The sequence below is a fragment of the Ictalurus furcatus genome, chromosome 11 (assembly GCF_023375685.1).
Source record: "Ictalurus furcatus strain D&B chromosome 11, Billie_1.0, whole genome shotgun sequence".
NCBI lineage: Eukaryota > Metazoa > Chordata > Actinopteri > Siluriformes > Ictaluridae > Ictalurus > Ictalurus furcatus.
The window spans coordinates 23,792,513-23,812,250 of record NC_071265.1 but is presented as its reverse complement, the minus strand read 5'-3'; the positions used below and the strand labels follow the sequence as shown (position 1 = coordinate 23,812,250).

Here is a 19,738-nt window from a genome sequence, read left to right as displayed (position 1 = left end):
TTTTTGATATTTGATATTTTTTGACATTTAATCAAATAAACTAGCAAATCATACGTAAAAATTGCCATGTATTTCACTACCGAATATGTGTGTGTATGGGCTCTCTCTCTAGAGATGATATATCTATATATATCATATAAGGGGGTGTGGTAAACATTAAACAGGAACTTCACACCCGAAAGTAGGAAAATGACATGCATTGGTTAGATTTTTTTCCATTACGTTATAAAATGTCAATGACTAATATATTGTATTATATATATTTATTATGCATTTATGTATAATACACACTGCTGTAAAAAAATAAACAAACATAAGTTAGTTCAAAACAAGTACATGTTCATAATTTATTCATTTTCACGACGTTACTTGGGACAGTCTTAAAAGAGTTTTCCAATGAAGTAAGCAAAATAGAATGATATTAGTCATATATACCCATTCATTTATTAATTCATCTTTTAGATATTCTACCTCAAGAAAGTTTAGACAAGGTAGAAATTCAAAAACTGTCCCAGTATATCTGAATTCACCCTACATGAAAACCATGAAATACATTTCTCTCGCAAGCAAATCTTAAGCCAAAAATATCAGGGCAAATTTACTGTTCATAATTATTTTAAACTACTCTTTTTGGAAGTTGCGGAGTCACTGTTTCCAATCATCACCAAATAAAACCAAACAATGACATGTCTTGTGGGGAAAAAACATCTTCCAGGAATGATGTCATGTACAGCTCAAGAACCTTTGGGAAAAAAAAATCTTCTTGCAATGTGTGGGAGAGTAAATGATTACGCAATGTAAGACCACTTCCTATACCGCCCGCAGAGACACTGGGAGCAAAGCTGGGGCATCAACACACAACTGTTTCACTTGGAAGGAAATCATTCCACATTTATTGAACTTAATTATTCACACTTCAGTCTGAAATCACTTCAGTAATATACATTTTTATACATGAATATTTCCACAAACAAAGCGTTCCAAGATATCCTGTGTTGCTGATATGTGAAAAGAACATTGTACTTCAACAGAAATGATGGAGTGAAACTTTTACAGGAATCATACGCATTGAATTATAACAGTAACTCATTCAGATCTTGCTGACTGAACCTTCTCCTCCATGTTGACTTCTTGTGACTCACATCCCATATGAGGCTCTCTTACATCTTCTGGAGTGGTACCAAAAATCGCTGCAGTGCGGCGAAGCACAAAAACGCCAGCATGCAATCCTCCTACGTTCACCCAAACTGTGTGTGATTTCCTCCACAGCCCTCCCATTCGTGATAGGGCCTGTGCAGAATAAACACACATGAGCACACACTCTGGGATTACCATTATTGCATACACTATGCTCGACTGCTTAAGTTATTTGTTTAAGCAACCAAGGTTATTTTTGATAATCTCAGTACACTGAAAGTCTTGTTCCTGGATCATATGACATGGGCATGAAATCTGAAACTTTCAGATGTTTTACCCAAGATATACTCAAATTATGACATGTTTTGTTTAGTTACTGTGTCATACCAAACAGTCAGGTTTCTGTCAGTCTAAAGCATTGGTGTTGCTATTACCAAAAGAAGCTGTCAAATAAGCTGCAACCCTAACCCTAGCTCTCTGAATTTGTATAGCTTTACAATATCAGAACATATACATCTGAGGCCAAAAGTTTCCATCTGCCTGCTAAAGATATTCAAACTCAGTTTTTCATAAATCCACACATTTCAGATGACCATACTTTTCCTGTATTAAGCCAATTAGGGTATCTACCCTATTTCCATTTCAAAATGATAGCTAAGAGTCAGATTTATTTCAGCTTTTATTTATAGTAGATTTTCTCGGGGTCAAAAGTTGACTTATACTTTGTTAGTATTTGTGGCATTGCCCATTAATTGCTTAACTTGAATCAAAACTTGGAGTAGCCTTCCACAAGCTTGTCACAGGAATTTTTGCTCATTCTTCCTGATAAACTGGTGTAACCTAGTCATGTTTGTGGGCCTCCTTGAATTACAATTTTGTTTCAGGTGACCAGTGAATACTCCTCCAAAAGGCTAGGGAACACCTGAAAACTTCAGTCTGACTTTTTTTATGCCTGTCTTGGAGTAGGGACTTCTTAACTATGCATCACCCTTTCAGGCCATGGCAATGTAGGACTATCTTAATGGTGGATGTACATACTTTGGCACCCGTTGATGTTCATTTGTGACTCCTTCCTGAACAATGCAGTGTCTGTGTGGTATGAATGCTCGAATTTGATTGGTCAGATGGTATGCATTCGTATAACTGCATGGCTCGGATAGTAGTTCCGGCTCTAACGTGAATGGTAGGTCAATATTAATGCAATCATTCTTAAATGTTATTGTTTCTATAGTAACAGATCATACACAAGGAAGTGTAAAGAGATTGGTGCATGTAAGCTTTTGGCCCGCTGAAATTCTGATATAGTGAATTAAAGCAAAAATAAATCCGTCTCTATTCAATTGTTTTAGAATTACATTTAACTTGAACAAAGTAGACGCCGTAATTAACTTGGAAAAAAATAAATGTATGGTAATATGAAATGTGTGGAAAATTGAGTTTGAATGTCTTTAGTCTAGATATATGTAAACCTTTGGCCTCAACTGTACAAACATGTAAACAAATCATACCTTAGTGAAGCATTTTTTGTCCTGGGTCAGCAATACAGCCCGTCCTGTGCCTGGCCTGCAGACCCGTGCCATTTCCCGAAGACAAGAAGGATACAGATCCCAGTTCTTCTTCCTGGAGCCCATTCTTTTAGGATAATACAGTTACACATAATTAATAATCCACAGATGATCATTTATTGGCCTGAGAATATGTAGTGACAAAGGTTTCTTTGAATTGCATCAGTATAATGACCCATAAAACACATAAATGAGCTAGTATGTATGCAGGCTACCAGTTGTACTGAAGCTATTAGCAGGGTAGCTTTCCAAGTCAGACTTCTAGCATCCTCTAAAGTGTCTGGTACATTTAATCAATAAACATGACCAAGAAACGTTACTTTACTTCGTTACTTTAACAGAAAGTGATACCACTACCTCAGTGGTGTCCAATCTTCTACACCCATTGGTGTGTGGGTTCAGTTTTCATTCCGACGCAAGCAGGAGCCACACCTGTTTAATCAGTTGATCTTGGCTGCCAATAGACTCAGACATGGCATCTTGGTTGGAATGAAAACCTACACCCACAAAGGCTCCAGACACCCCTACACTACTTGTTTCAAATAAATCTGTTTAAATAATGACTTTTAATGAAGAGATGGCAAAAAAAAAACAACTTTAGACAATCTTTTCTAAAAAAAAAACCCACCAACTATTTTTATATATAAAAATAGTATATTTATATTTATATATATATAATATATTTATATATATATATATATATATATATATATATATAAAGCAGCTAGATATAAATTCCATATATAGCTTTGGTTAGATAGTATAACTGTACCTCTTTCCAAAGGGCATGTCAGTGGTGATGATATCCACAGAACTAGTCCTCAAGGGTAAATGGCACAAGTCCCACTGTGCAGTGTCTATAGATAAACCTGGAGAAGTGCTGAATGAAAACATGGAACATTGTAAGCATTACTTTTCCTATTAGAGTCCTGTACAAATGTACAGTGTCATACATTAATTATAACATTTCTACTAATATATGATTTTTCGCTAATACCTGATTTTCTGATTTCTTCAAAAAATAATTTGAAATACCGTGTAAAAGGATAGCGTTTACAGGCTTACCTGCCACCATCTTTCTTTTTCTTTACAATATGGTTGATGTTATTAACTGTTCGGCTGATGGCCATGTCATTGTTGTCTCCAGAAAGGAAGAATGAATTTGACCACTCAATAACTCCCTAAAAAAGTCAAACTGGTTTAAATGTGGAAACACACACACAAAACACACATTCATTCACAAAAACAGTTCAATGCACTACTCACCTCTAAAGGTATGGCTCCACTGCCACACATGGGGTCTACTATGACATCTGATATCTGTGGTTTGCAAAGTCTTTAAACAAACAACAAAAAGAAAACAGCATTGACCTTTATAACGGAATCTAGCATTTTCACACTGTTGCATATCAATCAGATCCTATTTGATAGTATTCACAGACTAAATAATCTGAGGGATCTGTCTCAATGGCTATGTTTTGCATGCACATCAGTATTCTAATATTATTTGGAATGAGTCATAAACGCAGCAATCCTATCGCCCAATTCAGATGAAGACAATAATATGATTTCCCAAATTCAGATTCCAACACCCGGAATATGCCTGTTTTAATCAGAAATTTGTTTCATTTAAATACCTTATTAAGAAAATCCACTGAAAGGATATATGTGCATGCTCAGTCCGCAAGTAATTGTGGGTGCTAACAGATGCTTAGCTGTAGGCTAGGTATTTAGGAATGGCAACTATATTCCGATGCCTATACGCACATAAACATCCTATTTGGAATATGGCTGCAACCCGAATCAGAATTTGATGTGCATGTAAACCTAGCCATCGAGTTGAAAAGCTACTATAGAAGCTCTCTGCATTTGCAATAACTGCCTGGTAAAGTGCACCTGTGTGTTTTTAGACTGTTAATTGCTTTTGTCAGACCTTAGCATCCCATAAGCCAGGGTGGAGCGCAGAGTGGTGGGGCCAAAGTGAGTAATGTTTCTTCTGTGCAGACTCTCCTCTGTAAGAGCAATGCCAATCACCATCTCGTTGTTGTGGATATTCAACAGCACCTTAATGACATTAAAAAAATAATAATAATTCAACAAAACTGACTACAGAAACAGACTATTATATTTTAAAAAATAAATAAAAAATTCTAGAATGCATTTCGAAGAAAGCATTTCACTGCAAGTCCTACTTTGTATGGTCGTGTGTGTGACAGATAAAATTTCAACTGGAATCTGAAGGATGACATGTATCAAGCATCTGAAGGATGACATCTGTAATTAAATGCTTGCACATCTTTGTGATAAAACCCATATCCAGATGGTGAGGATTTAACCAGGGACAAGCTTTCTGCTTTGTCTGTAACATGACAAGCTGCGTTATTTTTGCTTGTTTATTTTAGAGAGAGAGAGAAAAAAGAAAGGCTGGTGGTATTTACGGCTGATAACAGGAACTAACTTGTCTCATGGACAATCCACAACATGAAATGTAACAAAACAAAACAAAAAATATAATAATGACCCATCATTAAAAGTTTCATTAATGTGTTATATCCATGTTTTATTCCTTAATTAAAGAACACCACAATCATAATATTGCGGCATATATGAACATAAAGTAAAGCCTTATACAGGCTGTAGCGGTCATTATAAAAGGCCAATTACATCAGCAAGATTGTGCTCATTCCTTTTATTAGTTCTTTTTTCTTTTAACAAGCTCAGAACAAGTTTTAACAAGCTTTCTTTTAAAGCCAGAACCCTGACATTTATATGACCCATATAAACAGCCCACAGCAGGTATGTTTTTAGAGGCTCCAATGCATTCATTATTTTTTGATTGTCAGAACGGGGAAAATGACTCAATTCAGCAGGCAGTTGCAGTGTCATATTTCAGAAAATCTGTGTGGGACTCAAATGATCAGAACACGGTTGATTTCCTCGTTCTCATTTCCTCATCAAATGGGACAAAAAAGAACAATACAGACTTTGCCAATCTGAACAGAAAAAAAAATAAAAAAATCACCAAGTAGCACCCACGTAAAACTAATCTTGTCTGAACAGGGCTTTATGAAAATCATATAGTAATATCTTAATCATTTTATACTCTCTCAGCATTCCCAGACATATAAGCATTAAAATAAGGATTTACAAGCATTATTTATTTTTAGTTAAATGTAACACTACAGTCTCCAGTGTAATAGATGTACTTTTAGGCTTACTTACTTCCACATCAAACTTGGTCATGTCTGCCTTCCACTGAAAGAACTCTTGCACGGCACCACCAAAGTCCCGCGCTGCATCATTTGAAGTGAAGCTGTGCTTGTCTCCGGCTCTATTACAAGTCACACGGAATTTTAGAGGCTTAGCTTCTGTCTCCTGAATATCGGAGTCCTGCGCTCCTTCAGGACTGGGCTCCTGCTCGGGACAGGCACTTCCTGGCTTCTCTTTTAGCTGTGCCTCATCAGGTTCGGCTTGGGGTTTCTCAGTTTCAGATGCATCGCAAGGCTTCGGTTTGGGGACCGCAGCTCCTCTCCTGCGGCTCCTCTTCTTCTTCAGAGAGTTGTTCATTTTCCAGACCTCCAAAGCACTATTCCAGGGCAACACAGGAGCAAGCTGCTGCAGGTCTAATAAAGCTTCTTCCTAATGGGAAAAGTATTTGTCAACAGACATCAAAGGACATCACGTCCTAAGTCGTAATAAAAAAAGTTACTTGTAAATGTCATATTTTCAAGACATCACTTGCTTAATACAGTGTAATACAGATATGTAATATTGGATCACTTTCCTCAATAAATAAATGTATAATATTTTTGTCTGATGATGTTTTAGGTTATATTTATGCAGAAATATAGAAAACTCTAAAGGCTTCACAAATTTTCAAGCACCACTGTACATATACACACATAATATAATCGGTTATGAAATGCTTACCTTTGTTTCTTTGAACTGATAATTATCATAATGTTCAACCACGACAAAGAGATTATCCACAGACTTTAAATGGTGCACCTAAAAAGGAAAACAGAGCTCATTCCTATGTAATAAAACATTTTTGCGTGGCTTTGTTGTAGTTTGAGTAAGAGTACAAAATACCATCACTATTACGGAAGGGCATGCAGGTGACCTTTATAATGAATCATTTAACCTCGTTAAAACACCCATCCTTCAAAATATTTGTAAATATTTTTTACAAAACAGCACATGAATAGTCTACTGAATCATTGGCGCCAGTTAACAGACACACAAGGAGTTGTTTTGAAAAGGTCACTGCGCAAAACATAACATTTCTGGCATCTCAGATAGCACACTATTTCAAGTTAAATGCGGTCACATGAGAGTTTGGACACACAAGGGTCAATTATGGTAACATTTTGGAGGCAAGATGATATTTAAGCGTTCACAGTACATATTAGATGTCTGATCCTTTTTGCATTGGAGCTAAAAGGCTGAAGTGGCTTACCAGTAATGGACGTCTATCCTGCCCAAAATCTTTTCTGTAAATAGATGGCTACAGACTTAACTTAACTACCAGTTATTACGTAATCTCAAGACAGTGTGTTGATTTAATGCACATATATCCGTGGTTTAACACACATAACAGAATTATTTCTTTACTTTCAGCCCAATTTGGTATCATTCCACCCCTTACAGCCCACTTATCACTGAAAAGTGCTCCTTGTATATACGGAGCACCAACAAAGACACCCAAAACAAGCACTGGGTCAACGTCAGCTTGCTACCTGGAGGATTTCAATTTAGTCATGATTATTCTATGAATAACGTGTAGCAGTTCTCAAACAATTATAACAGCATTTCCAACCCCTCAAATAGTATACAAAATCCTATTCGGCTGTATTTTTTATCAGTTAAATGCTTCAAATACTTGTATCTGTGTTCACGTTTATATCAGAAGTGGGCATGACCTAGGCTGTAAAGGCTTTTTTTAACCACCATGAAAACAATAGAAAACACTGAAAAAAACAAACAAACAAACAAACAAACAAAAACCCCAGTGCTACAAATCTCAGCACCATCAGCATGGTCTGTGAATTCTGGCTTTGACAGTTCCTCAACCACAGCTATATCGCTCCAGTCCTTAACCTGCCTCAACTGGAGATATACGCAGGAGGGTTTTTAATCCTGCAGACATAGTTATTGCTTTTGTTTGCACCTGTCCTCCGTATTTTCTAATAAATTCAGTTGGTTCTATTTTCCAAAACATAAACAAACTTTTAGCCTGAGCAGGCAGTTACTTAGGACTGCTCATACATACGTGAATGTAGAAACTTCTTGTTCAGTCTAACCTCATGGATCAGCAAGCTTCAGACTAGCTTTCTAATATTTGTATGCATTTTTATAACTGTATTTGTGTTGGGGGGGCGGGGGCTTGTTGATAAGAGAACAATGGCGAGATTGGTTTGAGTTGTCAGGAAGGATACAGTAACTCATATAATCACTCTTTACAACCATGGTGAGCAGAAAAGCATCTCAACATGCACACAACATATCAAACCTTGAGGTGGATGGGCTACAACAGCAGAAGACCACATCGGGTTCCACTTCTGTCAGCCAAGAACAGGAATCTGAGGCTATCATGGGCTATCAGTTGAAGATTAGGGGAAATATTAGCTGGTCTTTATCCAGTCTGGATGAGTCTGTGCCCATGACAGCCTCATAAAGTGGATGGTGAGTGTGTGTGCTAATGTACACTGGGAATTCCAGTTGGAATTTTGCAGAAGGGAATCAGGCCAGAATACTGGAAAGGAAAAACTACTGCCAGTTGAAGAGCTGTTACTGCAGCTGTGACACACTGACCTTGTGTAGATGATCTGTAGTAATTTCGAAATAAATTCTGCCTCGGTCTTTGCTAACTCTGGCAATGGCTCCTATTTTTTCCTGCACCTCCTCGGCTGCAGTGTGTTCAAAGCCTGTAGGAACAGTAGCTCCTACAGTGACCGTGAGGGACTGGAGCACCTCCTTTCCCTCATTAACACACTCTTCTGCCATTTCTGTCCTGCGGAATAGAGGATGTGTATGATAAGTCAGAAGATGGCAAAGTATCATTTCTATTTGTGTACAGACATTACTTTTATTACAGGGCCAGCTAGCGGCGTGTTAGAGACAGATATCAGCACTCATGAACTATTTTCGTTCTGCATGACAGTTTCATTTTGTACAGCTCCATGTTAGATAGCTAGCAAAGCAAGCCTGGTTACTGTATGGACACTCCGCGCACTTATAGAAATATTCACTACTTTGCTCTTTCTCTTTAGAAGATTCTTCGATTAGGACAACGAACCGAGATTACGGAATTAAAAGTAATACACTATAAATATACAAGTAAACAAGTGAATTCAAACAGTCAGATAATCTACCGGCTACAACGTGTTAAAAGCTGAACTCGTCATTCAAAACTTCCGGGTCTAGAGAGGTTCACGAAGCCCCCCACAGTTGGTAACGGTAAAAACTGGAGCAGTTTATTTCCGGGTGTGTGTTTGATAAAAGTCACGGCTTATAACGGTTATTATTATTATTATTATTATTATTATTATTATTATTATCACCATCATCATTATTGAAAATAATAATAATAACAATTATTATTATTATTATTGTTGTTGTTGTTGTTGTTGTTGTTGTTGTTGTTATTATTATTATTATTATTATTATTATTGTATACAGAACAAACAGGATATGCCAGGAGATAATAGCCAAGTTCTCATTCAGAGCCAAACATAATAAAGTGCGAAGGCAAAAATACCAGAGAAAAACAGAAAAACAAAGGGAGGAATTAAGGAGAACAGGTACATAAATCAGTTACATACAACACCCCTCCCCTGAAAACATGAATAAAGAAAGAACAAAAAAAAATCTACAAAAACAGTCAATGTGAGCATACATTCAGAGTTTTAGTTATAATTGTTGTTTGAAGACCTCGTTGATTATTTTCTTGTGATAATATCAAGGTGTCGGAATGGTATGTAAGGTGCTCGCACTTTACAAGTTTAGGCAAGACACAACAGGTTAATAGGTAATGCATATATGCAAACGAGCCTTCATCTAATTCAACATGCATAAAATAGAGGCATACTTTATTTAAAAAAAATAAAACTAGTAAAAAAAAAAGTCTAAAAAATATAATAAATACAACAGTTATCAATGCTTTTCACACTAGTAAGTGTGGTTTACTTATTTATTTATTCATAATGACATAATTTGATAGTCATAGCAGGAAACAAGCTTTTCAGGGATATATGACATGACGTGATTGTGTCAAGTGGGTGAAGTTAAAGCCATCTTGTAAAGTTGGTTGTGTAAACACATTGCTGAAATTTTGACATTTATTACAATACTTTAAGAGTAGACATTTTTAGATGCAATTTATCCTAAAATCTGAAAAATTATTGATGTGACCAAAATTATCTTTGTACAAGACCTTGTAGCATTTTGAACAACCCCATTTATATATTATATTATAAGATAAGATAAGATAAGATAGATCGATAGATAGATAGATAGATAGATAGATAGACAGATATCTATCTATCTATCTATCTAGCTATCTATCTATGGCACCTTAAATGGAAAATGCCAGTCTGTGTCAGAACTGTTAAGATCTCTTAGTAAATTACACATGATACAGCCAGTCCCATTCACTGTTTTATGCTAAAGATATGACTTACTGTAAATATAATGTGGGAAAACTTGTAATTAAAGGAAGTGCATACAATTTCAATGTGTATGTTTGGTTTTAACATTGGTAGGGACTATTAGTACTCAGTGGACACAGAACCCCCAATGTTTTTGAAAAGCTATGTGAACCTTATGTTTATCATATGAGAAATTTATGTGTTTTAAGTAAATTTTATCTGTCAGTAAATTGACTTTAATAATTAAATAAACACCTCTTCACAAAATTTCACACACTGACAGCAATTTTACACCATAACTTCTCAAACATTAATATAATTTAACTTGAATAACTCTATAGCTGTAACATGATTCGGTATATTGTCAGTAAAATAGGGCCAAAGGTTTGTGAACACCAGACAGTCACAGGGACTTCCCCAAACTGTTGCCACAAAGTTGGACACACACACAATTGTATAGGATGTGTTTGTACACTCTAAAATTAAAATTTCTCATACCTGGAATTAAGAGGCCAAACATGTTCCAACATGACAATGCCCCTGCACAAAACGAACCCCATGAAGACATGGTTTGCCAAGTTTGGAGTGGAATAACTTGAGTGGCCTGCACGGAGACCTGAACTCAAGCCCAGTGAACTCCTTTGGGACGAACTGGAAAGCTTACTGCACCCCAGACCTCTTCACCCAACATCAGTGCCTGACTTCACTAATGCTCTTGTGGCTGAATGCCTACAAATCCTCACATCCACTCTCCAAACTCTAGTTGAAAGCCTTATCAGAAGAGTGGGGGTTATTATAACAGCTAAGGGAGACTAAATCTGAAATAGGATGTTCAAAAAGCACATATTTTGGCCACAAACCATTGAAGTCTATAACATGGCCTATGAAGTAATAGTTCAGTGTACGTTCACTAGCACTTTTATTCTGAAATACCGAGCGGCGAGAATTCTGCAGCCCTAGCCGTCAATATTGTAGTCTGCTTCACATTGACGATCATGGGCACTAACAAGCAAATCGAGTGTGTATTTTTTAGTGAATTTCATCCAACTCTTGGACCTAAAATCACCTATCAGGTGAGAAGATAAAGCAACAGCGTTCTGGGTGCATGTAGAGGCAATGAATCTGTTGACTGGTGAACAGACTTCTGCTAAATGTGCTAGTGCTCTTGCTGGCAATGTTTACAACAACAACAATCCAGACTGTACCAATGAGTTAAAATGGTGTCTTTTTATTTTTTTATTGCAGGTTCCTGAAGAATATATATCAAGGGAGTTGTTTGATACAGTGCAAGTATACATCATCACCAAACCAGAGCTACAGAATAAGCTCATTACAGTGTATGTATTCAGTTTTTAGGATTCTGCCCTCATAGGGCTGGTGTTTTCTAACACAGAGAGTGGTTCTAAAGTGTATTTCAATATTCAACAAGATCAAGAATAAGTCACAACGGGGCATGATGCTCTAGGAAAATAATCAGTGTTGTGGTGTGATGACATTACCACCCCTATTTTCCAACAGCACTTCCTGTAGTGTTTTATTCCTCTTATACCACAGCAATCTGGCAATGGTTACACTTTATCTTTAATTATAGAACAACGACTTTTTTTTTTTATATAGTAACAGACGTGCTCGAAAGTTAGAAGTTTTATATATCTGCATAAATATGACCTAAAACATCATCAGATTTTCACACAAGTCCTAAAAGATGATAAAGAGAACCTAATTAAACAAATGAGACAAAATATTATACTTGATCATTTGTTTATTGAGGAAAATGATCCAATATTACATATCTGTGAGTGGCAAAAGTATGTGAGCCTCTAGCATTAGCAGTTTAATTTGAAGGTGAAATTAGAGTCAGTTAATTTCAATCAATGGGACGACAATCAGGTGTGAGCGAATATGCTATTTTATTTAAAGAACAGGGATCTATCAAAGTCTGATCTTCACAACATATGTTTGTGGAATTGTATCATGGCATAAACAAATGAGATATTTTAGGACCTCAGAAAAAGAGTTGATGCTCATGAGGCTGGAAAAGGTTACAAAACCATCTCTAAAGAGTTTGGACTCCACCAATCCACAGTCAGATAGATTGTGTACAAATGGAAGAAATTAAAGACCATTGTTACCCTCCCCTGGATGATCAATCAACAAAGATCACTCCAAGAGTAAGACGTGTAATAGTCCACGAAGTCACAAAGGAGCCCAGGGTAATTTCTAAGAAACTAAAGGCCTCTCTCACATTGGCTAATGTTCATGAGTCCACCTTCAGGAGAACACTGAACCACAGTGGTGTGCATGGCAGGGTTGCAAGGAGAAAGCCACTGCTCTCCAAAAAGAACATTGCTGCCTGTCTGAAGTTGGCTAGAGACCGTGTAGACAAGCCAGAAGACTATTGGAAAAATGTTTTGTGGATGGATGAGACCAAAATAGAATATTTCATTTCAATGAGAAGTGTTATGTTTGGACTGCATTCCAGCATGAGATCCTTATCCCATCTGTGAAATGTGGTGGTGGTAGTATCATGATTTGGGTCTGTTTTGCTGTATCTGGGCCAGGACGACTTGGCATCATTGATGGAACAATGAATTCTGAATTATACCAGCAAATTCTACAGGAAAATGTCAGGATATCTGTCCATGAACTGACTCTCAAGAGAAAGTGGGGCATGCAGCAAGACAATGATCCTAAATACAAAAGTAATTCTACCAAACAATGGTTAAAGAAGAATAAATTTAATGTTTTGGAATGGCCAAGTCAAAGTCCTGACCTTAATTCAATAGAAATGTTGTGGAAGGACCTGAAGCAATCAGTTCATGTGAGGAAACCCATCAACATCCCAGAGTTGAAGTTGTTCTGTACTGAGGAACGGGATAAAATACCTCCAAACTGACGTGCAGGACTGATCAACACTTACCGGAAACATTTAGTTCCAGTTATTGCTGCACAAGAAGGTCACACCAGATACTTATAGCAAAGGTTCGCACACTTTTGCCACTCACAGATATGTAATATTGGATCATTCTCCTCAATAAATAAATTACCAAGTATAATATTTTTATCTCATTTGTTTTATTGGGTCTAGGACTTGTGTGAAAATCCGATGATGTTTTAGGTCATATTTATCCAGAAATATAGAAAATGCTAAATGGTTCACAAACAAAGCACCACTGTATGTCGTGTGGAACTTCCATGAAATGTGTTAGTTCCTGTTATCACTTCTGCTACAGCATATAAACTGTTGTTCTCCTTTTTTCTCTCTCTTGAAGTTAAGACAAAACACAGCTTGTCATTTTACAGAGAAACGGTAAACTGTCCTGAAGACTGTCCCATGACCAAGAACTTAGTTACAGCTTTACTGTTTCTAAGTACTGACACTGGAGACTCCTTTAAAAATGCTAAATAAACGTCACCCTTTCAAACCACTCTATTAACAATTGCATATGTTTAAAAAATCCTTTTCATGTCAAGAGTTTGCCATATAAATCCCTGTGTAAGCTGTTACTATAAAATTGATTACAGATTAGAATAAGCATGTTTGCAGCATCTGGAACTAAGATCTGATTCATGCTGTTATAGAAAACTAATCAATCATCTTCTAATCAGTATCAAGCATTCAGCAGTGACTGTGTTTACATGCACATCAATATTCCGATATTAATTGGAATTTGGCGGTATTCGAATTAGTGTAAACGCCACAATCCAATTGCCCAATTCAGATTAAGACAATATTCTGATTCCCCAAATTCTGATTCCCACCCCTGGAATATGCCTGTTTTAATCAGAAATTTGTTGCCTTTAGACATCTTATTCAGAAAATCCACTGAAAGGAGATATATGCGCTTGCTCAGTCTGCAAGAAATTGTGGGTGCTTACAGATGATTAGCTGTAGGCTAGGTATTTATGAATGACAACTCAGGCATACTTATAATAGCCATGTTTACAGGAATATTCCGATGCCTGTACGCATATAAACATCGTATTCAGAATATGGCTGCAACCCGATTATAGACCTTAAACGGAATTTGACGTGCGTGTAAACATACTCAGTGCTGTGATATAAATGTTATATATCTTATATATGTTATAATCTTAACTTGCATTACACTGAAGACCTTTGTTGTTTCTGACCCCTCTAGGACTGCAATGGATAAGAAGCTAATTGGGTGTCCAGTGTGCATAGAGCATAAAAAATACAGTCGCAATGCTTTACTTTTCAACTTAGGTCTTGTGTGTGATGCTCAGACGAAGACATGTGCCCTTGAGCCCATAGTCAAGAAACTCTCACAATACCTCACAACTCTGGAGGTGAAGTTGAATATGATTACAGATGACAGCTTAAGATTTAAAGGACTGAAGTTGAATATAATTATGTGAGTTAACATAGCTTTCACTTTATTAGCTGGAGAGTGGCTTTATTTCAAATGAGGAGAGTAAACAGAAGCTGTTGCCCATCATGTCTACATTACTTGAGGAGCTCAATGCAACAGGAGCCTGCACTCTTCCTATTGGTGCGTATATCGTTCTCTGTTACAGTGCATCCGGAAAGTATTCACAGCGCTTCACTTTTTCCACATTTTGTTATGTTACAGCCTTATTCCAAAATGGATTCAATTCATTATTTTCCTCAAAATTCTACAAACAATACGTCATAATGACAACATGAAATAAGTTTGTTTGAAATCTTTGCAAATTTATTAAAAATAAAAAAACAAAAAAAGCACATGTACATAAGTATTGTGGAAAAAAAATGTGGAAAAAGTGAAGCGCTGTGAATACTTTCCGGATGCACTGTATACGCACACTCTCATTAGACACCCGTGTAGAATTCGCAGTTCATCTAATGCGTAGACTATTTGTCATTTTTACTAAAACCCTAGATAGTATTATTCAGTCCCTCCAGGATTTAGCGATTTTGCGATTACAAAAATTAACGTAAAATCAAGCAAAGTCCGCAATATTAGGAGGAGTTTGCAATTTTTCAAAATTACCACAGATTTTCTGCAGATTTGGGCCAAGACGATTCATATGACGTCATCGCAACATGCATTCAGCCAGTTTTTTTTCTGTCAACACTGTCATCTCTCTTTATGTTAAATTTTTTTCCATAATTTTTTTCATCTAAAAATTGGAGAAAAACAGTCAATAAAATATTTTATTTTTTTATTGTTTTATTATTTTAACACAGATGAGTCGAATACAATTCACCTGAAGCTGATCGAGCAGAGGAAAGATCCCATCATTGTTCAGGAGTATGATGTTCCAGTCTTCACTCAAACCAAGGAACGTTATATCAAGTCTCAGTGGGATCTCACCACACAGCAGGTTTCCATCTTTTTTTCCCCAAGAAACAGGAAACAGGAACGAAATGGTGAAAGTTATGGTGATTAAAAACATGAGTGAAACATGACTGAACTGATGTACTACATGATAATGATGTGGGTCTTTTGCACATCTGACAATAGATGATTGGGTCAATTATATGAGTGACAATAGATGATTAGGACAGTACCACTGGTGTGGCACCTTATGTAATATTGATGCCATTGCTATTATTTCACTGTACTGTGTTGTAGATTTTGCCCTACATCGATGGATATCGACACATTCAGAAGATTTCTGCTGAGGCTGATGTTGAATTAAACTTAGTACGAATCGCCATTCAGAACTTACTGTGAGTTTTTCCCTTTTGAACAGCAGCAGAAAATAACACATGTTTTTCTAAAATTCCTGAGCAGAGACTAAACACTTTATTTCACAGGTATTATGGAGTAGTAACACTAGTGTCAATATTTCAGGTGTGTGGCAGTGATTTAGAAAAATCGTAATCATATTCTGTTGATTCGTGTGATTGGTTTTTTTTTTTTTTTCCATGCTAACTCTTATCTTTGATTTTCCTAGTATTCTAATGTTTACTGCCCAACACCTAAAGTCCAGAGCCTGATCGATGACAAAGCTGTTCAGGAAGAATGCCTGCATTATGTCAGTAAACCTGGTAAGCAGGGAATTCTTTGAATAAATTTGAATTAATCCAGTGTTTCGGTGTGTGAATGTGCCAGGGATTTCCTGTTGTCAAAAATAAACACGTTAAAATATTCTATTTTGTGCATATCATTATGGTTAGAGTTCAGGAGTATGGTAATGTTATAGTTTTGTATGCCTGTTTTGTGCTCGGTGTTCCTGGAATAGCATCCGAATCCACCGCAATCCCGACCAGGATAAAGCGCTGACTGAATATGGATGAATAATGATGATAAAAATATCTTCCAAATATGATAACACATTCATAGTCTGCATACTCAGACCTCAGTATTTTGTACTTCAAGTTGTGATGCATGTTTTTTTGTCTTACAATCATTGGGAATCCATTTATCACCACTGCACTGATGAGGGATTTTTATGAGACTTACATTTATCTCATTTACATAACTGAGCAGTCAAAGGTTAAGGGCCTCAGAACTCATAACATTCTGATCAGTAGCCCAACGTCTAAACCACTGAGCTACCACTTCCCCTGTCATGGGATCATGGGAATTCTTATCTGCTGCTCTCTAACCGATAACTCAAAATATGTGATGTTTACTCAACTCAAGTTAAAGTGTAAACTGGTGTTTGAGTCAGGAATTATTTAGGCCTAGTAAAATAAACATTTTCCTTCTCTGATATATAGGTCTTTACAAGTACTAAAACGTGTGTGTGTGTGTGTTTTGTGGCACTTCAGGACAGCGAGTGAGCTTCCGAGATGTTTTCCAGCTTTATTGTGGTTTGACTCCAGGAACTACAGTACGTGACCTGTGTTCCCGCTATGCTCAGCAACTACAAAGAGTAGACGAGAGGTGAGCGTTAAGGTATTTCTTTTCTCACTTATTTGGACATTTAATAATCGTATAGTATGCGATTCGGATTGGTTAAAGGGTTTGTTTTGTTTAAATAATGTTAATTTAAAGAGACTATTATGCTATTTCTTTTAACTCTTTGTCCTACTGGAACCTATCACCAAGTCCACACTTATTTCCTTCAATCATTTGGCTATGTAACTGTCTTATTATGTTCTGCGTATTTCCTTTTTTCCTTCTTACTTAGTTAAAATCTTTATTTTGTTTCTGGTTTTATTAGCTTAGTAGATGACTAATGACAGTTGATTTAATTTAGATCTTGACAAATATCTTGTTTAGCTTTAGGGAAGTTAATGCCCATTCATGAATGCTTATGCTTTACGGATTGTAGGAAGCTGATCCAGTTTGGTTTAATGAAGGGCCTGATTCGCCGGTTGCAGAAATATCCTGTTAAAATTGTTCGAGATGAGAGGAGTCGTCCTCCAAAACTTTATACTGGTTGCCACAGTTATGATGAGATCTGCTGCAAAACTGGCAAGTGCTTCTATTGTTTTTTTCTTTCATCAAATGCAGTAGGGTTTAAAGATAAGGAAATACTGAGCTTTATTTTTGTCCACTTTTGCAGGAATGAGTTACAAGGAGCTGGATGAGCGATTAGAAAATGACCCCAATATTATCATCTGCTGGAAGTGATGTCATCATAATTATGGATTTGTGGATTAATTTATCTGATGAGGTAGACCAGCACACGCAGTCGAGCTATAAGGCAGTCATTGGGACCACAGCCTGAGACGAATAAGCAGATGTGTTAAGTGGCTCACCCTTACCCAGGGCCTGGGACGGTCGGCTCCAGAATTATTGGCACCCTTGGAAAAGATGGGTAAAAAAGTTTGTGGGGGTGGGGGGTATTTGTCATTAACTAGATTAATCTCACACTGATATATGAGAGAAATCTAACCTTTAACATATACAGTGTTTAACAAAACCACAACTATTGGTACCCGTAGAACTCATTTTTAAAGTTTACCCAAGTGTTAAGGAACTACATTTTTAAGTTTCTCTAGAAAGTTTGTGCACTTCTCTTAACTTTTACTCTATCTACAATAAGTAGATATTGTAGTTACTCTCTGGATTCTTATATATATATATACATTCCGATCTTTCCATTTTCTTTATTCCATCATCTTGATAGGAAATTGTTGCCCTCATTTCTAACCTTACAGCACAGAAAAAAAGTTTTGGCCTCCCCTACCCTAGAATCTAGAAACTGACATTGCATAACATTCATCCTGTGACCAGTTTACTGACTTTTTAGGGTTAATTTGTTTGCATGTTTGAAGCCATTACCTTGAATTTTCTGGAAAAGGCAACCTGGTTTTGATTAAAATATTCTGGTTCTTTGAAGAATATTCGCTTTCATGTTTTTAAGTGCTGAAATGTGCAGTTGTATTTCAAAGCTTGTATGTACAAATGTGTGAAAATATATTAAATAAATATGCTCAAACATATTATTATACATTATATTATATTATTATTACAAATTTTGTAAATTTCATGTTGATTTTGCTCACGTTATTTTCCACTAATAACAGTAAAAATATGGACATATAACCTGGGTTGGGCAGATCTCTTTAAAGCTCAACCCTAATTTTGTATACAAATATTGATATGTTGTGATATTTGTTTTTAATCAAACATAAAATGTAGGATGTACTAATGATGTGCAGAACATGATCTACTGCTTCTTCCTCCATATCCCTCTGCCTGCTGGTCCACTTCAGACACACAGGCAAGAATGAGAGAGATGGAGAGAGAGAGAGAACATGTTATAAGTGATATCAAAGCCTCTCATATATATATATATATATATATATATATATATATATATATATATATATATATATATATATATATATATAAAACCAAAAGTCAGACCACTAGTGAAAGATTTTCATTACAAATGATTTTATCAGCAATAACTTGAGTGAAAAGAAGAATCTTTGAAATATTTACATGAATTTCAGAATTTTTTAGTATTTGGTACGTCCCTTCTTTTGCTTTAATGACAGTGTGCACTCGAGTAGTCACAGACTCCACAAGTTTGTGTAAAACCTTATGGTCCATGTTAGATCGAATCCGTTGTTGTGCCGTCTCACCATTTGCTTCAGTGGAAGGGATAAGATTCACAGAATATCTGAACTTATATACAATGCAGTTAACATGGTCAATATCACAAATTTGCTTACATTTCAAAAGGGACATAGAAATAGTGCATCTTAAATGTTGAATAGTTAAGATGTTCTACATTTCCTTTTTTGTTTTGTTTTGTTTTAGAATTTCCAAAATGTTAAAAATGTTTTTAAAAATCCCAAATTTTCCATGTAGTCTCAGACTTTTGGACCCCACTGTGTGTGTGTGTGTGTGTGGGTGTGTGTGTGTGTGTGGGTGGGTGGGTGGGTGGATAGATAGATAGATAGATATATGTTAGATTGATAGACAGATAGAAACAGTTTTAAATAAATTATTTCATATATTCATATATATTTAA

The 19,738-nt window shown here is 36.3% G+C and overlaps 2 protein-coding genes across 5 annotated transcripts; one reads left to right on the top strand and one right to left on the bottom strand.

Annotated features, from left to right (window-relative positions):
- Positions 1 to 84: 84 nt before the first annotated feature.
- Positions 85 to 9,147, bottom strand: thumpd3 (THUMP domain containing 3). 4 transcript variants are annotated; one of them, XM_053636904.1, is made up of 10 exons: positions 9,077 to 9,147; positions 8,517 to 8,710; positions 6,633 to 6,710; positions 5,925 to 6,341; positions 4,636 to 4,766; positions 3,969 to 4,038; positions 3,768 to 3,883; positions 3,475 to 3,582; positions 2,646 to 2,769; positions 85 to 1,290 (listed from the first exon to the last, which is right to left on the bottom strand). In XM_053636904.1, exons 2-10 carry the CDS (start codon positions 8,706 to 8,708, stop codon positions 1,087 to 1,089), a joined length of 1,440 nt encoding a protein of 479 aa, XP_053492879.1. In that variant the 5' UTR covers positions 8,709 to 8,710; positions 9,077 to 9,147; the 3' UTR covers positions 85 to 1,086. The 4 variants fall into 4 exon arrangements, with proteins under 4 accessions (XP_053492879.1, XP_053492878.1, XP_053492881.1 ...); XM_053636903.1 differs by having other exon boundaries at positions 8,517 to 8,715; positions 9,077 to 9,142; XM_053636906.1 differs by having other exon boundaries at positions 8,517 to 8,715; positions 8,789 to 9,138.
- A 2,197-nt stretch (positions 9,148 to 11,344) lies between these two features.
- Positions 11,345 to 18,769, top strand: nprl2 (NPR2 like, GATOR1 complex subunit). Its single transcript, XM_053636976.1, has 11 exons — positions 11,345 to 11,424; positions 11,597 to 11,688; positions 14,494 to 14,662; positions 14,757 to 14,865; positions 15,543 to 15,679; positions 15,931 to 16,028; positions 16,116 to 16,152; positions 16,256 to 16,349; positions 17,076 to 17,190; positions 17,582 to 17,724; positions 17,816 to 18,769. The coding sequence occupies exons 1-11, from the start codon at positions 11,347 to 11,349 to the stop codon at positions 17,881 to 17,883; spliced, it is 1,140 nt and encodes a 379-aa protein (XP_053492951.1). The 5' UTR covers positions 11,345 to 11,346; the 3' UTR covers positions 17,884 to 18,769.
- Positions 18,770 to 19,738: the final 969 nt, after the last annotated feature.